The following is a 20,040-nucleotide window of genomic DNA, read 5'->3' as shown; positions in this document are numbered from 1 at the left end:
TGGGGGTGAGCTGTTTTCTTGATCACTGCAGTCCATATTTTGTAGGTCGACCCACAATGCCCTGAGGGAGGGAATTCCAGGATTTGGACCAGTAAAGGAACAGTGATATATTTCCAAGTCAGGGTGGTGAAGGGGCTTGAAGGGGGCGGTGTTCCCAGCCAGGCAGGTGAGGAGTATTCCCTCACACGCCTGACCTGTGTCTTGTAGATGGTGGACAGGCTTTGGGGAGTCAGGTGGAGAGTTACTCGCTGCAGTATTCCTAACCTCTGACCTGCTCTTGTAACCACTGTGGTTATGTGGCAAGTCCTGTTCAACTTCTGGTCAATGGTAACTCCCAGGATGTTGCTAGTGCGGGTTTCAGTGATAGTAACATTATTCAGCATCAAGGGGCGGTGGTTAGGTGGAGATAGTCAGTGCCTGGTATTTGTGTGGCACAGATGTTACTTGTTACTTTTCACTCGTGGCATCGGTCTGGGTATTTCTCAGACATTGGTACATTTGGACACGGACTGTTTCACTATCTGATGAGTCGTGATGGTTGGGCCATCCAGTTTCATTTGTTTGAGACTGCTGTAGCAATTGGTACAACGGGATGGCTTGCGAGGCCATTTCAGAGGGCAACTGAGAGTCAACCACATTGCTGTGGGTCTGGAGTTACATGTTGGCCAGACCAGGTAAGGATGGTGGAAATGCATCACTGAGGACATTAGTGAGCCAGATGGGTTTTTCCGACAATCGACAATGGTTTCCTGGCCGTCATTGAACCGTTAATTCCAGATTTTTATCGAATACAAATTCCATCATTTGCCATGGTGGGATTCAAACCTACTCCTGAACTTTATGATTTCATGGTCTATAATGTGAATAGTTGAGCCCTTGACTCTAACCAGACAACAAGAATGAAAGCTCTTCAGCCAGGACAATCCTGTGAGGGAGTATGGCCACACCACACTGAGGGCTGCGCAGCGCTGCGATTGGGAGTCTGTTTGTGTGGGTGACAAGTAATTGTTTCGACACGGGGTAAATTCCTCTGCTAATTTAAACCAGCAACACAGAAAAAATTCACCCTGTGCTGTAACCTACTAAAACTCAAGCAGTAAAGGACTATCCGAAAAGTCATTAAAGTAAAAATTAACAACTTTATTTTTAAGTGTAATGGAGAATAATTAAACAAATTGTCTCACCTAAGTTTTATTTAAAGATCTAGGACACCAATCTATAAGTTTTTAAATCTATTGGGCTTTTCTTTTACCCCAAATCTATTCAAACCTGTCCAAATCTCAGAGTGGATCTGTCTAAACCTGTTTAAATCACGAACCCGAGACCCAAACTGTTCTAATCCTGGCGACGAGCCCCCAAGCTGTTTCGATACAGGGTAACACCCCCCTGCTAATTTAAACCAGCAACACAGAAATGATTCACACCCCATGCAGTGATCTGTTAAAATCTGAGGCAAAGAACTATCCGCAAAGTCACTATTTAAAGTAAAAGTTAACAACTTTATTGTTTTAATCTGACAGAGACAAATATTCACAACTCCTTTCTCTAAATCTATCTTTTACCTTCCCCTCTACAATACTGGTCTGATAAAACATCCCAATTACTATTTACAAAAATTATAATCAAGCTTTGAAACTAGTCAGCTATTCCCCGTGTCCTCTGTAGATTTTTCTCTGTCTTCTTTTCTTCTTCTAAGGGATCCTGCTTCCTGGGTCTTTGATAGATACCTGCTTCCCAGGTCTTTGATAGATACCTGCTTCCCAGGTCTTTGATAGATACCTGCTTCCCAGGACTTTGATAGATACCTGCTTCCCAGGTCTTTGATAGATACCTGCTTCCCAGGACTTTGCTAGATACCTGCTTCCCAGGACTTTGATAGATACCTGCTTCCCAGGTCTTTGATAGATACCTGCTTCCCAGGACTTTGGTAGTTACCTGCTTCCCAGGTCTTTGATAGATACCTGCTTCCCAGGACTTTGCTAGATACCTGCTTCCCAGGACTTTGATAGATACCTGCTTCCCAGGTCTTTGATAGATACCTGCTTCCCAGGTCTTTGATAGATACCTGCTTCCCAGGACTTTGCTAGATACCTGCTTCCCAGGACTTTGATAGATACCTGCTTCCCAGGTCTTTGATAGATACCTGCTTCCCAGGTCTTTGATAGATACCTGCTTCCCAGGACTTTGATAGATACCTGCTTCCCAGGACTTTGATAGATACCTGCTTCCCAGGTCTTTGATAGATACCTGCTTCCCAGGACTTTGATAGATACCTGCTTCCCAGGTCTTTGATAGATACCTGCTTCCCAGGACTTTGCTAAATACCTGCTTCCCAGGACTTTGATAGATACCTGCTTCCCAGGTCTTTGATAGATACCTGCTTCCCAGGACTTTGATAGATACCTGCTTCCCAGGACTTTGATAGATACCTGCTTCCCAGGTCTTTGATAGATACCTGCTTCCCAGGACTTTGATAGATACCTGCTTCCCAGGACTTTGCTAAATACCTGCTTCCCAGGACTTTGATAGATACCTGCTTCCCAGGTCTTTGATAGATACCTGCTTCCCAGGACTTTGATAGATACCTGCTTCCCAGGTCTTTGATAGATACCTGCTTCCCAGGACTTTGATAGATACCTGCTTCCCAGGTCTTTGATAGATACCTGCTTCCCAGGACTTTGATAGATACCTGCTTCCCAGGACTTTGCTAAATACCTGCTTCCCAGGACTTTGATAGATACCTGCTTCCCAGGTCTTTGATAGATACCTGCTTCCCAGGACTTTGATAGATACCTGCTTCCCAGGTCTTTGATAGATACCTGCTTCCCAGGACTTTGCTAAATACCTGCTTCCCAGGACTTTGATAGATACCTGCTTCCCAGGACTTTGATAGATACCTGCTTCCCAGGACTTTGATAGATACCTGCTTCCCAGGTCGTTGATAGATACCTGCTTCCCAGGTCTTTGATAGATACCTGCTTCCCAGGTCGTTGATAGATACCTGCTTCCCAGGTCGTTGATAGATACCTGCTTCCCAGGTCTTTGATAGATACCTGCTTCCCAGGTCTTTGATAGATACCTGCTTCCCAGGTCGTTGATAGATACCTGCTTCCCAGGACTTTGATAGATACCTGCTTCCCAGGTCTTTGATAGATACCTGCTTCCCAGGACTTTGATAGATACCTGCTTCCCAGGTCTTTGATAGATACCTGCTTCCCAGGTCTTTGATAGATACCTGCTTCCCAGGTCTTTGATAGATATCTTCTTCCCAAGACTTTGATAGATACCTGCTTCCCAGGTCGTTGATAGATACCTGCTTCCCAGGTCTTTGATAGATACCTGCTTCCCAGGACTTTGATAGATACCTGCTTCCCAGGACTTTGATAGATACCTGCTTCCCAGGTCTTTGATAGATACCTGCTTCCCAGGTCTTTGATAGATACCTGCTTCCCAGGTCTTTGATAGATATCTTCTTCCCAAGACTTTGATAGATACCTGCTTCCCAGGTCGTTGATAGATACCTGCTTCCCAGGTCTTTGATAGATACCTGCTTCCCAGGACTTTGATAGATACCTGCTTCCCAGGTCTTTGATAGATACCTGCTTCCCAGGTCTTTGATAGATACCTGCTTCCCAGGTCTTTGATAGATATCTTCTTCCCAAGACTTTGATAGATACCTGCTTCCCAGGTCTTTGATAGATACCTGCTTCCCAGGTCTTTGATAGATACCTGCTTCCCAGGACTTTGATAGATACCTGCTTCCCAGGTCTTTGATAGATACCTGCTTCCCAGGTCTTTGAAAGATACCTGCTTCCCTGGTCTTTGATAGATACCTGCTTCCCAGGTCTTTGATAGATACCTGCTTCCCAGGTCTTTGATAGATACCTGCTTCCCAGGACTTTGATAGATACCTGCTTCCCAGGTCTTTGATAGATACCTGCTTCCCAGGACTTTGATAGATACCTGCTTCCCAGGTCTTTGATAGATACCTGCTTCCCAGGACTTTGATAGATACCTGCTTCCCAGGTCTTTGATAGATACCTGCATCCCAGGACATTGATAGATACCTGCTTCCCAGGACTTTGATAGATACCTGCTTCCCAGGACTTTGATAGATACCTGCTTCCCAGGTCTTTGATAGATACCTGCTTCCCAGGACTTTGATAGATACCTGCTTCCCAGGTCTTTGATAGATACCTGCTTCCCAGGTCTTTGGTAGTTACCTGCTTCCCAGGTCTTTGATAGATACCTGCTTCCCAGGTCTTTGATAGATACCTGCTTCCCAGGTCTTTGGTAGTTACCTGCTTCCCAGGTCGTTGATAGATACCTGCTTCCCAGGACTTTGATAGATACCTGCTTCCCAGGTCTTTGATAGATACCTGCTTCCCAGGTCTTTGATAGATACCTGCTTCCCAGGTCTTTGATAGATACCTGCTTCCCAGGACTTTGATAGATACCTGCTCCCCAGGTCTTTGATAGATACCTGCTTCCCAGGTCTTTGGTAGATACCTGCTTCCCAGGTCTTTGATAGATACCTGCTTCCCAGGACTTTGATAGATACCTGCTTCCCAGGTCTTTGATAGATACCTGCTTCCCAGGTCTTTGGTAGTTACCTGCTTCCCAGGTCTTTGATAGATACCTGCTTCCCAGGACTTTGATAGATACCTGCTTCCCAGGTCTTTGGTAGTTACCTGCTTCCCAGGTCGTTGATAGATACCTGCTTCCCAGGACTTTGATAGATACCTGCTTCCCAGGTCTTTGATAGATACCTGCTTCCCAGGTCTTTGGTAGTTACCTGCTTCCCAGGTCTTTGATAGATACCTGCTTCCCAGGTCTTTGATAGATACCTGCTTCCCAGGTCTTTGATAGATACCCGCTTCCCAGGTCTTTGGTAGTTACCTGCTTCCCAGGTCTTTGGTAGATACCTGCTTCCCAGGTCTTTGATAGATACCTGCTTCCCAGGACTTTGATAGATACCTGCTTCCCAGGTCTTTGATAGATACCTGCTTCCCAGGTCTTTGGTAGTTACCTGCTTCCCAGGTCTTTGGTAGATACCTGCTTCCCAGGTCTTTGATAGATACCTGCTTCCCAGGACTTTGATAGATACCTGCTTCCCAGGTCTTTGATAGATACCTGCTTCCCAGGTCTTTGGTAGTTACCTGCTTCCCAGGTCTTTGATAGATACCTGCTTCCCAGGTCTTTGGTAGTTACCTGCTTCCCAGGTCTTTGATAGATACCTGCTTCCCAGGTCTTTGATAGATACCTGCTTCCCAGGTCTTTGATAGATACCTGCTTCCCAGGTCTTTGGTAGTTACCTGCTTCCCAGGTCTTTGATAGATACCTGCTTCCCAGGTCTTTGGTAGTTACCTGCTTCCCAGGTCTTTGGTAGATACCTGCTTCCCAGGTCGTTGATAGATACCTGCTTCCCAGGTCTTTGGTAGTTACCTGCTTCCCAGGTCGTTGATAGATACCTGCTTCCCAGGTCTTTGATAGATACCTGCTTCCCAGGTCTTTGATAGATACCTGCTTCCCAGGACTTTGATAGATACCTGCTTCCCAGGACTTTGATAGATACCTGCTTCCCAGGTCTTTGATAGATACCTGCTTCCCAGGTCGTTGATAGATACCTGCTTCCCAGGTCTTTGATAGATACCTGCTTCCCAGGTCGTTGATAGATACCTGCTTCCCAGGTCGTTGATAGATACCTGCCTCCCAGGTCTTTGATAGATACCTGCTTCCCAGGTCTTTGATAGATACCTGCTTCCCAGGTCGTTGATAGATACCTGCTTCCCAGGACTTTGATAGATACCTGCTTCCCAGGTCTTTGATAGATACCTGCTTCCCAGGACTTTGATAGATACCTGCTTCCCAGGTCTTTGATAGATACCTGCTTCCCAGGTCTTTGATAGATACCTGCCTCCCAGGTCTTTGATAGATATCTTTTTCCCAAGACTTTGATAGATACCTGCTTCCCAGGTCGTTGATAGATACCTGCTTCCCAGGTCTTTGATAGATACCTGCTTCCCAGGTCTTTGATAGATACCTGCTTCCCAGGACTTTGATAGATACCTGCTTCCCAGGTCTTTGATAGATACCTGCTTCCCAGGTCTTTGATAGATACCTGCTTCCCAGGTCTTTGATAGATATCTTCTTCCCAAGACTTTGATAGATACCTGCTTCCCAGGTCGTTGATAGATACCTGCTTCCCAGGTCTTTGATAGATACCTGCTTCCCAGGACTTTGATAGATACCTGCTTCCCAGGACTTTGATAGATACCTGCTTCCCAGGTCTTTGATAGATACCTGCTTCCCAGGTCTTTGATAGATACCTGCTTCCCAGGTCTTTGATAGATATCTTCTTCCCAAGACTTTGATAGATACCTGCTTCCCAGGTCTTTGATAGATACCTGCTTCCCAGGTCTTTGATAGATACCTGCTTCCCAGGTCTTTGAAAGATACCTGCTTCCCAGGACTTTGATAGATACCTGCTTCCCAGGTCTTTGATAGATACCTGCTTCCCAGGTCTTTGATAGATACCTGCTTCCCAGGTCTTTGATAGATACCTGCTTCCCAGGTCTTTGAAAGATACCTGCTTCCCAGGACTTTGATAGATACCTGCTTCCCAGGTCTTTGATAGATACCTGCTTCCCTGGTCTTTGATAGATACCTGCTTCCCAGGTCTTTGATAGATACCTGCTTCCCAGGTCTTTGATAGATACCTGCTTCCCAGGACTTTGATAGATACCTGCTTCCCAGGTCTTTGATAGATACCTGCTTCCCAGGACTTTGATAGATACCTGCTTCCCAGGTCTTTGATAGATACCTGCTTCCCAGGACTTTGATAGATACCTGCTTCCCAGGTCTTTGATAGATACCTGCTTCCCAGGTCTTTGATAGATACCTGCTTCCCAGGACATTGATAGATACCTGCTTCCCAGGACTTTGATAGATACCTGCTTCCCAGGACTTTGCTAGATACCTGCTTCCCAGGTCTTTGATAGATACCTGCTTCCCAGGTCTTTGATAGATACCTGCTTCCCAGGTCTTTGATAGATACCTGCTTCCCAGGTCTTTGATAGATACCTGCTCCCCAGGTCTTTGATAGATACCTGCTTCCCAGGACTTTGATAGATACCTGCTTCCCAGGTCTTTGATAGATACCTGCTTCCCAGGACTTTGATAGATACCTACTTCCCAGGACTTTGATAGATACCTGCTTCCCAGGACTTTGATAGATACCTGCTTCCCAGGTCTTTGGTAGATACCTGCTTCCTAGGTCTTTGATAGATTCCTGCTTCACAGGACTTTGATAGATACCTGCTTCCCAGGTCTTTGGTAGTTACCTGCTTCCCAGGTCTTTGATAGATACCTGCTTCCCAGGACTTTGATAGATACCTGCTTCCCAGGTCTTTGATAGATACCTGCTTCCCAGGTCTTTGGTAGTTACCTGCTTCCCAGGTCTTTGATAGATACCTGCTTCCCAGGTCTTTGGTAGTTACCTGCTTCCCAGGTCTTTGATAGATACCTGCTTCCCAGGTCTTTGATAGATACCTGCTTCCCAGGTCTTTGATAGATACCTGCTTCCCAGGTCTTTGGTAGTTACCTGCTTCCCAGGTCTTTGATAGATACCTGCTTCCCAGGTCTTTGGTAGTTACCTGCTTCCCAGGTCTTTGGTAGATACCTGCTTCCCAGGTCTTTGATAGATACCTGCTTCCCAGGTCTTTGGTAGTTACCTGCTTCCCAGGTCGTTGATAGATACCTGCTTCCCAGGTCTTTGATAGATACCTGCTTCCCAGGTCTTTGATAGATACCTGCTTCCCAGGTCTTTGGTAGTTACCTGCTTCCCAGGTCTTTGATAGATACCTGCTTCCCAGGTCTTTGGTAGTTACCTGCTTCCCAGGTCGTTGATAGATACCTGCTTCCCAGGACTTTGATAGATACCTGCTTCCCAGGTCTTTGATAGATACCTGCTTCCCAGGTCTTTGGTAGTTACCTGCTTCCCAGGTCGTTGATAGATACCTGCTTCCCAGGACTTTGATTGATACCTGCTTCCCAGGTCTTTGATAGATACCTGCTTCCCAGGTCTTTGATAGATACCTGCTTCCCAGGTCTTTGGTAGTTACCTGCTTCCCAGGTCGTTGATAGATACCTGCTTCCCAGGTCTTTGATAGATACCTGCTTCCCAGGACTTTGATAGATACCTGCTTCCCAGGTCTTTGCTAGATACCTGCTTCCCAGGACTTTGATAGATACCTGCTTCCCAGGTCTTTGATAGATACCTGCTTCCCAGGACTTTGGTAGTTACCTCTTCCCAGGTCTTTGCTAGATACCTGCTTCCCAGGTCTTTGATAGATACCTGCTTCCCAGGACTTTGGTAGTTACCTGCTTCCCAGGTCTTTGATAGATACCTGCTTCCCAGGTCTTTGATAGATACCTGCTTCCCAGGACTTTGATAGATACCTGCTTCCCAGGTCTTTGATAGATACCTGCTTCCCAGGTCTTTGATAGATACCTGCTTCCCAGGACTTTGATAGATACCTGCTTCCCAGGTCTTTGATAGATACCTGCTTCCCAGGACTTTGATAGATACCTGCTTCCCAGGTCTTTGATAGATACCTGCTTCCCAGGACTTTGATAGATACCTGCTTCCCAGGTCTTTGATAGATACCTGCTTCCCAGGACTTTGATAGATACCTGCTTCCCAGGTCTTTGATAGATACCTGCTTCCCAGGACTTTGATAGATACCTGCTTCCCAGGTCTTTGATAGATACCTGCTTCCCAGGACTTTGATAGATACCTGCTTCCCAGGTCTTTGATAGATACCTGCTTCCCAGGACTTTGATAGATACCTGCTTCCCAGGTCTTTGATAGATACCTGCTTCCCAGGTCTTTGGTAGTTACCTGCTTCCCAGGTCTTTGATAGATACCTGCTTCCCAGGTCTTTGGTAGTTACCTGCTTCCCAGGTCGTTGATAGATACCTGCTTCCCAGGACTTTGATAGATACCTGCTTCCCAGGTCTTTGATAGATACCTGCTTCCCAGATCTTTGATAGATACCTGCTTCCCAGGACTTTGGTAGTTACCTGCTTCCCAGGTCTTTGATAGATACCTGCTTCCCAGATCTTTGATAGATACCTGCTTCCCAGGTCTTTGGTAGTTACCTGCTTCCCAGGTCTTTGATAGATACCTGCTTCCCAGGTCTTTGGTAGTTACCTGCTTCCCAGGTCTTTGATAGATACCTGCTTCCCAGGTCTTTGGTAGTTACCTGCTTCCCAGGTCGTTGATAGATACCTGCTTCCCAGGACTTTGATAGATACCTGCTTCCCAGGTCTTTGATAGATACCTGCTTCCCAGGTCTTTGGTAGTTACCTGCTTCCCAGGTCGTTGATAGATACCTGCTTCCCAGGACTTTGATAGATACCTGCTTCCCAGGTCTTTGCTAGATACCTACTTCCCAGGTCTTTGATAGATACCTGCTTCCCAGGACTTTGATAGATACCTGCTTCCCAGGTCTTTGATAGATACCTGCTTCCCAGGACTTTGATAGATACCTGCTTCCCAGGTCTTTGCTAGATACCTGCTTCCCAGGTCGTTGCTAGATACCTACTTCCCAGGTCTTTGCTAGATACCTGCTTCCCAGGACTTTGCTAGATACCTACTTCCCAGGTCTTTGCTAGATACAGGTACCTTTAAGGGAGCAGATCTCTCTGAGTGCAGTCTCTCTAGTTGTTGGTGCAAGGTGCTCCTTGCTGCTTTGGGTAACTGTTTAAAATGTCTGATATTTACACCCCAAAATATCAGACCATTTCATTGGTTTAGTGTTATCAAAACGTTACTTTTTTCAGGTTTAATTGGATTTTAGTAACTTGGGGCATAATTTAAACTGATTGGCCAAATTCAAATTTGTTTTTGTATCCTGGTAACACATCTCTTAGCTGTTTCGATCAAATGTTACATTGTTACCTTGCTCCGGACTGTCTGTGCTTCTAAGTTCTTGCTGGCCTCTCAACTCTCTTAAAGGTACAGTACCCCTTACACCTTCCGAACACCTCCCTCCCTTCAGAAAAAAAAGAACCATCATAATGAAAAGATGGTTTTTTTTTCCTATTCTTTAAACACATTACCTTATCAATAACTTTAATCTAAACTCACTTTAACTTCTTCCCACACACATTTTTCTAAATACAAATCTCATCTAAACTCTATCATATAAATCCACGATAATGCATCTGTGATTACATTCTTACAACCCACAACATGTACAACTTTTAAGTTAAAAGTCTGTAACATAAGACCCCAATGAAATAGTCTCATAATCTTGTCTTTAAAGCATTCTAAGAATGTAAACGGATTGTGATCTGCCTACACAACCGTGTTCAACACATTGTTCATGACATACACATTAAAATGTTATAAGGTCGGTACCAAACTCGATAGTTCTTATCAATCATGGGTGGCACGGTGGCACAGTGGTTAGCACTGCTGCCTCACAGCGCCGGAGACCCAGGTACAATTCCTGCCTCAGGCGACTGTCTGTGTGGAGTTTGTACATTCTCCCCGTGACTGCGTGGGTTTCCTCCGGGTGCTCTGGTTTCCTCCCAAAAATGTGCAGGTTAGGTGAATTAGCCATGCTAAATTGCCCGCAGTGTTAGGTGAAGGGATAAATGTAGGGGAATGGGTCTGGGTGGGTTGCGCTTCGGTGGGTCGGTGTGGACTTGTTGGGCCGAAGGGCCTGTTTCCTGTAATGTAATCTAAAGTATTTCCTCTGGTGGATGTTGAGTTTCTTCGAAAAGTGACCACCTGGCAGTTTAATCCCATCCTCACCTTCCTGCAGCAGTACAGCTCCAACTCCTATGTCACTAGCATTGTTGGAAACTTTAAAAGGTTTTGCAAAGTTTGGTGTAGCTAAAACTGGTGCAGTGGTTAATATTGCTTTCCAATGGTCGAATGCCTCCTGGTGTTGTTCTGTCCACTGAAACTTTGTGTCATTCTTCAGCAAATCAGCTAACGGTGCCACTACACTGCTGATGTTTGTAACAAACTTCTGATAGAATCCGCTGAGTCCCAAGAATCAAAGCACCTCTTTCTTCGAGGTTGGTTGTGGAAATTCCTCGATGGGCATTTGTCTTTGTGTCTCGTGGGGTCAACCTTCCATGACCGATGTTATGTCCCAAGAACCTCACCTCTGCTTTCAGGAATTCAATTTTGATTAAGTTTATCATCAGTAATGCTTTCGTAGTCATTCAAAGAGCTCTGCCAACTGTACCATGTGATCTTTCCAGGGCTTACTAAAGATCATTACTTCGTCCAAATAGACTGCAAAGTTTGTTAACCCAGCCACCACTCTGTTCATGAGTCTTTGGAATATGGTGGGTGTGTTCTTCAATCCTAAGGGCATCACCTTGAACTGATACAGCCCATTTGGGGTTACAAACGCTGAACTTTCTTTCACCATCTCTGATGAAGGTACCTGCCGGTAACCACGCAGTAAGTTCAACTTGGAGATGTAACTGGCTTGTCTGACTTTCTCAATACAGTCCTCCAATCTTGGAATTGGATAGAAATCCGATTTGTAATGGTGTTGACCTTCTGATATTCCATGTAAAATCGCTGAGTCCCGTCCGGTTTGGGAACTAAGACGATCAGCGAACTCAACTCACTCTGGCTTGGTTCAATGATGTCCGTCTCGAGCATGGCCTCCACCTCCATCTGGACCTGTCTGACTTTGAGGATTCAGTCATGGGGTGTTGTTTTATTGGAGCAGTATTCCTTACATCTACTTCTTGTACCACAGCATCAGTCCTCCCCAGCTGATTCTTACATATGTCCTTATACTGCAGCAACAAACCTTTCAACTGTATTTTATGCTCCTGAGACAGGTAGTTTACTAAACCATCCCACTCCTCAAGGACTTCTTTATTTTCTTAATCTATTTTAAGACACCTCAAAAATCCGCATCATCTGGATTTGATTCCTCACTCTGCGGGTCAGTAACTAACACCTGTTTCTCTAGTTCTTTCTCTCTTGTGTCATACGGTTTCAGCATGTTCACATGACATACCTGATACCGTTCTTTCCTATCTCTCATCTTTACTAGATAGTTCACCTGACTCAACTTTTTCTCAATTTGATAGGGACCACTAAACCTGGCTTTGAAGAGATCTTGTATCACTGGTCACAGTGCTAACACGTCATCCCCTTGGGAAAACGTCAAAGTCTCAGAGATTTTATCTGCCACCTGCTTCATTCTATGCTGTGCCATCTTTAGGTGCTGTTTAGTAAACCCACCTACTCAGTTTAATTTCTCACTCACCACCGATACATAATCTAATTGTGAGATCTCCGACTTTGGTCCTGTCCATTTTTCCTTAATTAATTTCAAAAGGCTTCTCACTTTCTGACTGGATACTAACTCAAAGGGAGTGAACTGAGTATTTCATTTGGGGCACATCTATTGGCAAACAACATGAATGGAATTCCTTTATCCCAATCATTCGGGTAATCCTGACAGTACGCTCTCAACATGGTCTTCAAGGTCTGACACCACCTTACTAAAGCTCCCTGGGATTCAGAACGATACACACTGGATTTAAAGTGCTGTATACATAAGCTATCCATAACCTCCTTAAACAGCCAAGCAGTAAGAGTTGACCTTTGGTGTGACTGACTCTCTCTGGGTCACCCATACCATGTGAAGAAAGCTATGAACTCCTCGTGGGCGGCACATTGGTTAGCGCTGCTGCCTCACAGCGCCAGAAACTTGGGTTCAATTCCCACCTCAGGCAACTGTCTGTGTGGAGTTTTCACATTCTCCCCGTGTCTGCGTGGGTGTGCTCCAGTTTCCTCCCACAGTCCAAAGATGTTTAGGCTAGGTGAATTGGCCATGCTAAATTGCCCGTAGTGTTAGGTGTTGGGGAATGGGTCTGGGTGGGTTGCTCTTCGGAGGGTCGGTGTGGACTTGTTGTGCCGAAGGGTCTGTTTCCACACTGTAGGGAATCGAACCTCTATTTCCCTTGATACTCTGTAATGGAATTGCCTCTGGAAATCTGGTAGACACATCCATTATGGTTAACAAGTCCTGACTCCCACTTTTAGTTCTCGGGAGGGGGTCTACACAATCAGTTATAACCCGTGTGAAAGATTCTTCAAGTGTGGGAATTGGCAACAAAGGGGCTGGCTTTATTCCCGCCTCTGGCTTATCTACCATTTGGCATGTATGACACGTACAGCAAAAGCTAACCACATCCTTGTGCATTCCAGGCCAAAAGAAATGTTTTTGTACCTTAGCCTGATTCATTTGTAGGCGAAAGTGAGGACTGCAGATGCTGGAGATAAGAGTCGAGAGTGTGGTGCTGGGAAAGCACAGCAGGTCAGGCAGCATCCGAGGAGCAGGAAAATCGACGCTCCTGATGAAGGGTTTTTGCCTGAAATGTCGATTTTCCTGCTCCTTCAATGCTGCCTGACCTGCTGTGCTTTTCCAGCACCACAATCTCGACTGATTCATTTGTACCTCGAGGTGACCTCCTACAGGTAGTACATGTGCTACCCGTAACACTTGCTGTCTGTATGCTATCGACAACACAATCTGGTGCACTTTGGCCCATTTCTCCTCTGCACTAACTCACCATGGGCTCCATTTCCGTCTTTCAGGTCATAGCCCTCAGGAATATTCTCTGCCTCATTTTCAGAGTACGCATCCACATATATATCTTTTATCATCTTGTCTTTCTGTGCAAGTCTCTTAGCCTTTCAGGACTAAACTCTTCTGTCTGACCCTCTGCCTATTCAGGTTCTTCCTGCACCATTACGTCAAACAGGGTCTCCGCTAACTGAACCTCAACTCCTTCATCTTCCTCTTTAGTTTTTGCTTTGTGCTGTGACTTATGATAGTGGGATCTGGTTACCACACAGTCTAGGAAAATACCAGGATACTTCTGTTTTAACTTCTCAGTTTCTTGGTCTTCCTTGGGCTTCTTCACAACAAGGGGTGTCACTCCCACCTTGGATCCTGCCAAGTCATTCCCAAGAACAAACTGAATTCCTGGAACTGACACCCTGTCAATCACTCCCACTGAAACTTCCCCAGTCTTGAGTTGGCACTCCAACCTGATCTTACATAAGGGAATGTGAGATTTCTGTCCATCTATCCCACAAATTACCACACTCTCGGGTAACAGATCAGAAAGAGTACATATTCGCTCATCCCTTACTATCAGCGACTGGTTAGATCCTGTACCTCTCAAAATTATAACTTTGTGTCCTTCTCCCCCTGTCCTTTCTGAGTAAACTTTACCCATAGAGGCGAATTCTTTGTAGAGATCAGGTATGAACTCCATACCCAGCCCCGGCCGAGGCTGTGCACTCTCCTGCAGCTCCTCGGCTCCTCTTGGTGCCTCCTTTTGCTACCTTCACTAATGCCACTGGCTTAGCTTCTTTTACATCTTCTTTTCCCACAGTGCCTTTCTTTAACGACCAGCACTGTGTCTATACATGTCACACTTTACCACAGTAGAAACATCTTTTCCCAGTGCCCTTCTGAAATTACCAGCACTGTAATTTTCTGTGTCCCACTCCATTACAGTGAAAACACCTGAGGCCTTTCACCTCCTGTCCACCCTCTTGGGCTTCTTCTTTAACTTGTGGTAAACTCCTGGCTGTGCACTCGACTCTTGGTTTCATAGTGTAGGATCTCCCCTTCTCCCAACTTTTATCCCTCACAGGACGAAAGTCTGGCCAGAAGCTTGTCTTACGCACCAACATGCACTCACCTGCTAATTCTGCTGCCCTTCTCACTTCCTGAACTTTCTGTCCCCCATGTGAATTCTTAACATCTCTGAATTTTTAAACTCCTCCAGCAGAATAAACTCGCTTCACGCCTCAAAGGTCCTATCTATTTTTAAAGCACGCACCCACCTATCAAAGTGACTATGTTTTATTCTTTCAAACTCAACATAAAGAAGGATCCAGGTCAGAATTATGTTTCTGAACCACTGTCTATATGCTTCTGGTACCAAATCATAAGCACTTAACATATCCTGTTTAACCTCTTCATAATCTCTTCACCCCTCATCTGACAGTGCGGCAAATAGCTCTGCCGACCAATTTAGTCTGAACGAGCATTACCCATAAATCCTCGGACCACTCCACCTCCCTCGCCAATTTTTCAAATGAAATAAAGGCGGCTTCAACATCTTTCTCATCAAAATGTGGCCGAGTTTTGACATATTTGTGTATATCGCTACCTTCTGGTTTAATCTCCATCCTGTTAACTTGACTTTGCTGACTGCGTGGAACTTCTCAAGTTCAAATTCTCTCTCTTTTTGCTCAGCTATAAACCTTTTCTTTCTTTTTCCTCTCTCTCTCTCTGCTTCACCAAGGACCTTCTATCTCTCTCTTTTTTTCCTCTCTCTCTCTCTCTCTCTCTCACTCTCTCTCTGCTTCACCAAGGACCTCTATCTCTCTTTTTTTCCCTCTCTCTCTCTATCTGCTTCACCAAAAACCTTCTTTCTCTCTTTTTCCTCTCTCTCTCTTTATCTTCTAACTCCATTTACCTCAATTGTAATTTAAGTTTTTCTACCTCTGCTGCACTTGTCTGTTTCTCTGACCCCTTGAGTAACGCCTTTACAATGTCAGCTTTACTTTTGTCCTTGGTTAAACCCAAATCTAACTTAGTTGCTAATTCTAAAAGTGTGGCCTTTTTCTTTCCTTCTGAACTTTCCTGGCAAACTTGAGAATCATCTTCAAATCCCAGAACCTCTGTAGCAGTTTTAAGAGCCATTTCTCTCACTTTGAAATTAACCAACCACAAGTCACCGAAATTAAACAAATTGTCTCACCTACGTTTTATTTAAAGATCTAGGGCTCTAACCTGCAAGGGTTTAAAATCTGCTGGGATGTTTCATACCCCCAAATCTATTCAAATCACAAATCCAAGACCCAAACTGTTCAAATTGCGGACAAAAGCCCCCAAACCGTTCAAATCCTGATGACAAGCCCCTACACTGTTACGACATGGGTTAAACCCTCCTGCTTAATTTAAACCAACAACACGGAAAAGATTTATACAAGCAGTAATCTGTGAAAATTTGAGAGGCCAAGAACTATTTAAAGACTAACAACTTTCTTTCTTAAAGTGTAACAAAGAATAATTAACTAATAACTATTTACAACTCCTTCCTCTAACTTATCTTTTACTTTCATTTCTCTAATACTAGCCTGAATAAACCCCAAGATTAAGGTTCACCAAAAATTCAAATTTCAAAACAGGACAGTGGTCGAATCTTGTCTTGGTATCTTCCTCTGTAGATTTGCTCTTCAGGTCAGTGTCGATGTTTTTCCCTCTGCAAACTCCTTCTCTAGACAGGTACCTCTCAGAGAGTTCTCACCAGCAGCCTACATCTGTTGGTCTTTTGGCAGTTCTCTCTCAACTGTTCGATTTTCCCGATCTTATATCCCCCAACGCATTGGATTGTGTCATTAGCTTTTAATATTGTCAATATATTCAATTCAACCTTGATTGGACTTTGGTATGTTCTGGGGTATAAGTTAAACTGATTGGCCTCATTTAAATTTGTTTTTGTCTCCAGGCAACCAGCTACCTGGACCACATGCTACATTGTATCTTATTGAGAACACTTGGTGCCGTCAGGTAGCTCTGCTAGCTTTTAACTTTCTTAAAGGTACAGTACACCCACATCTTCATAACAATATAGATGTGCATTCGTGAAACCAAAGCTATGGGCCAAGTGCTGCAGAATGGGACTGGCGCAGACTCAATGGGCCGAAGGGCCTCTGCACTGCAGATCTCTCTGACTCTAACTCAGAGGGTCATGGAGGAAGCGGGGAAGGTACGGGCTGCTCCTTCTGCAGTGAGGATCAGCAGAAAGACAACAGGAAACTAGGAGCGAGTCTCCCCACACTGACAGTGACAAGATAGAGAGACAGAGAGAGAGAGAGGAGGTTCCCTTTTGTAGCAAAATACTTTATTGAATAAAAATAAATAAATACAAAGTCCTTATATTAAATACATTTCAAAATAAATCGACTGCTCGCAGTGAAAGTGAAGCAGTGTTTAAAATCCGCAATCACACGCACCATGTTTCAATACAATGCCCTCGACCTGCCATTGACACCTTGATCATTGCTGGCGTCCACACCCCATTGAAAAATATTTGCACATTTTGTTCAGATCTTAAACAGATTCCAAACACAGAAGCAGTTGGCAATTGGATTCTCAGCATCCCGGTCGATCAAGTTGAGGAATATCGCCAGGGTTAGGGGGAGGGAGAAATCAGTGCTTTCGGGAAAAGGGGGGATTTGTTTTCAGTTCTAAGCTGCTCGTGTGTGGGGCCAGGTTCCATGGAGCGGGAGAGAAACTCCAGTGACCTGACCCCAACCCTGGATCGGGTTGTGTGTGTGGAAGCAGCAAAGGAGGTAACCTGGCCCTAAGGCCCATCGGAGGGAGGGAGGGAGGGACCGGTGGAAACACAGCAGTTACATCTTTAAATCCCAACATGCCAACCCATGAGTTTAAATTCTCATCGCTTAGATAAAGTCTTGAACAAAAACAAAACCAACCGGTTCCCACTCATGGGGGCCAGGAAGCAACTGGGGCTGGTCATGATTCACCTAATTCACTTGGAAAGGAAATCTGCCTCCTTTGGCCAGTCTGGCCATTGTGAGTGACTCCCGTCGTGCAGCAAGGTGGGGCGACTCCGAACTGCTCTGTGAGTGGCCCAGCAAGCCGCTGAGAGACGGGTGATAAGTGCGGGTCTACCCAGTGAGGGCTACATGCTGCCCACAGAGAAAGGAAATCTCAGTGTCCGTGCAGTGGGAATCAGATTGGGAGGAAGGTTACACAGAATGCTGTGTTTGAAAGCAATGCTCTGAATGCTAATGGCGTTACAGATTGACCTTTGACATGACAGAAAGAAGGGGAGAGAAGAGGATCAAAGCTTGTTGATCAGATAACAAGCTCAGAGCTGCCACATTCAAGAAAAGATGGCTGGGAAGGGGTCTTCCCAGATACATGCATGCACATGTCTGCGGGCATGTGTGTCTGCGGGCATGTGTGTCTGCGGGCATGTGTGTCTGTATGCAAGTGTGTGCATGTCTCTGTGTATGTGCGTGTCTGTGTGCATGCTTATATGTGTTTGTGTGCATGTGTGTGTGTCTGTATACATGCATGTACGTCTCTGTGTGCATATCTACATACATACATATACATGTCTGTGTGCATATGTGTCTGTATGCATGCATGCCTGTGTGCATATCTAAGTACATACATGTACATGATTGTGTGCATGTGTGTATATCCACATACATGCATGTGTCTGTGTGTGTGCCTGTGTGTGTAAGCATGTCTGCGTGCATGCGTGTGCATGTTGCAGTCAATGGATTCAACTTTTGCAAAGGTTGCACAGTAAGTGGGCAGTGCCGAGTAACCAGTCATTGTGTGCTGTCACACGGCCAGTCACACAAACTGCTTTGACAAGTTGGAGGGTGGGGGTTACATGGCTTTGCAATCAAATCACAGCATTCAGCAATAAATTAAAGATGGTACTAAGTCACCCATGGGAAGGAAGAAGCAATTATGATTGACATGTGCAATGCATACATTCATGAAGCTGACGTAAATACAAGACTGAGTGCCAGGACATGGGCCAATACTTCAGAGAAACCAGGCTGATTGAGGACTGGTTAAAGCAAAACCTCTCACCTGGTAACTCCAGGCAGATTGGCATTAGTGTACCCCTTCGGGATTTCAGGTAAAATAACAATATTTGTCATAAGTTAAATCGGGGCAGGTTAAGCGCAAAAAGAGATTTTCCAAACAATCTTTTTTTAAACACACCAGCTTATTCTGAGCTCGAGTATTACACGATTGTTCCTTCAGGCGATCATTACAGTCGGGGGGTGGGGGGGGGGCTTCTTTGACATTAAGAATCTCACATGCAACAAAAAAAGGGCATTATACTCGAATGCTCCATGTAACTCCTTCCCCGGTCCACATTCCTTACGTTAATCCCCTCAGTATACCCCGCCTCCCCTGAAATACAGCCGAACCCATTCACTTGCCCCTCTCTCAGTCAGCGAGAGCTCCTCGTTTCTGCTGAGTTGTCCTTTGGATGAATTAGTGGCTCTGTTACATTGTGGGCCCCATGTACCCCATCTGGACTGCAAGGAACCAACGAATCTCTGCCATCAACCCCAACGAAACCCCGTGTGTTATCAATAACTTCTCGTAAGGTGCGCCCTTTCTGATCCACCCACACGACTGTCAAGGTCTGTCTCAGGAGGTGGGCAAATGGGAACCAGTCTGTGTCCCCCAACTCAAATAGTGCCCAGACTCATTTAGCCACGGGTCAACTCAGCACTGAGCGGGACAGCGAAAAGTATTCACTTTTTCAAGTTAACTTTTGTTGAAGTTAGCCATCATTGGCTGAGATCACTTGCTAATATCTTGGATTGGAAAGGTCCCAATGAGGAGTGGGTAGCAGGGGCGGGGACCTGGTGGGGGGGTGGGGGTGGGAGAGAAGGTGGGAGGGTTCTGGGTGTAAGCTAATGCTCGAAGCACGTATGCCCGAGTGGGTCACGGAGGTCTGAAGCATCGACAAAAGCCCTTCGGCCCATCGATTCCGTGCGACATCCCATTGTAATCCCATTTTCCAGCGCTTGGCCCACAGCCTTGTAGGCCCTGGACCTTGGCCCATCTGAGGGTGAAGGGAGGTGGTGAAGGAGGGGGGGGGGGTCTGCTGCCAGTGATCCCACCCAACACCGTGACCCCTTCTCAACTGTACATAGAGTAATTACAGAAGGCCATTTGGTGCATCATGTCTGTGTCGTCTCTCCTCACATCCACGCTTCCCCCCAACAACGCCCCCCACCCCCACCCTGCACATTCCACCCCTTGAGGCGATGAAAGGTGCCCACTCTTGGTCCGATACCACTCACTCCCACCCCCGCTTGGGAGCTGGCACGTCTCTCCAGCAAAATTCCCCTCTACCCCTCCACCCCCCCCTCCGACTGGGAGTCCCGCA

At 45.6% G+C, this 20,040-nt stretch overlaps 1 protein-coding gene across 1 annotated transcript in view; it reads right to left on the bottom strand.

The window, feature by feature from the left end:
• LOC122541576 (lymphotoxin-alpha-like) overlaps positions 1-11,710 on the bottom strand; it is a 44,840-nt gene extending 33,130 nt beyond the window's left edge. Inside the window, exon 1 of the mRNA XM_087978689.1 lies at positions 11,588-11,710. Within this exon, the coding sequence (XP_087834815.1) occupies positions 11,588-11,710 (123 nt within the window). The remainder of the gene's footprint in view (positions 1-11,587) is intronic.
• Between the last annotated feature and the right edge of the window lie 8,330 nt (positions 11,711-20,040).

This window comes from Chiloscyllium plagiosum, unplaced genomic scaffold (assembly GCF_037043375.1).
Source record: "Chiloscyllium plagiosum isolate Xiang-an unplaced genomic scaffold, Cpla_swu_hap1 HiC_scaffold_35, whole genome shotgun sequence".
NCBI lineage: Eukaryota > Metazoa > Chordata > Chondrichthyes > Orectolobiformes > Hemiscylliidae > Chiloscyllium > Chiloscyllium plagiosum.
Note: the sequence above shows the minus strand (reverse complement) of the source record. Positions and strands in the feature narration are given on the sequence as shown.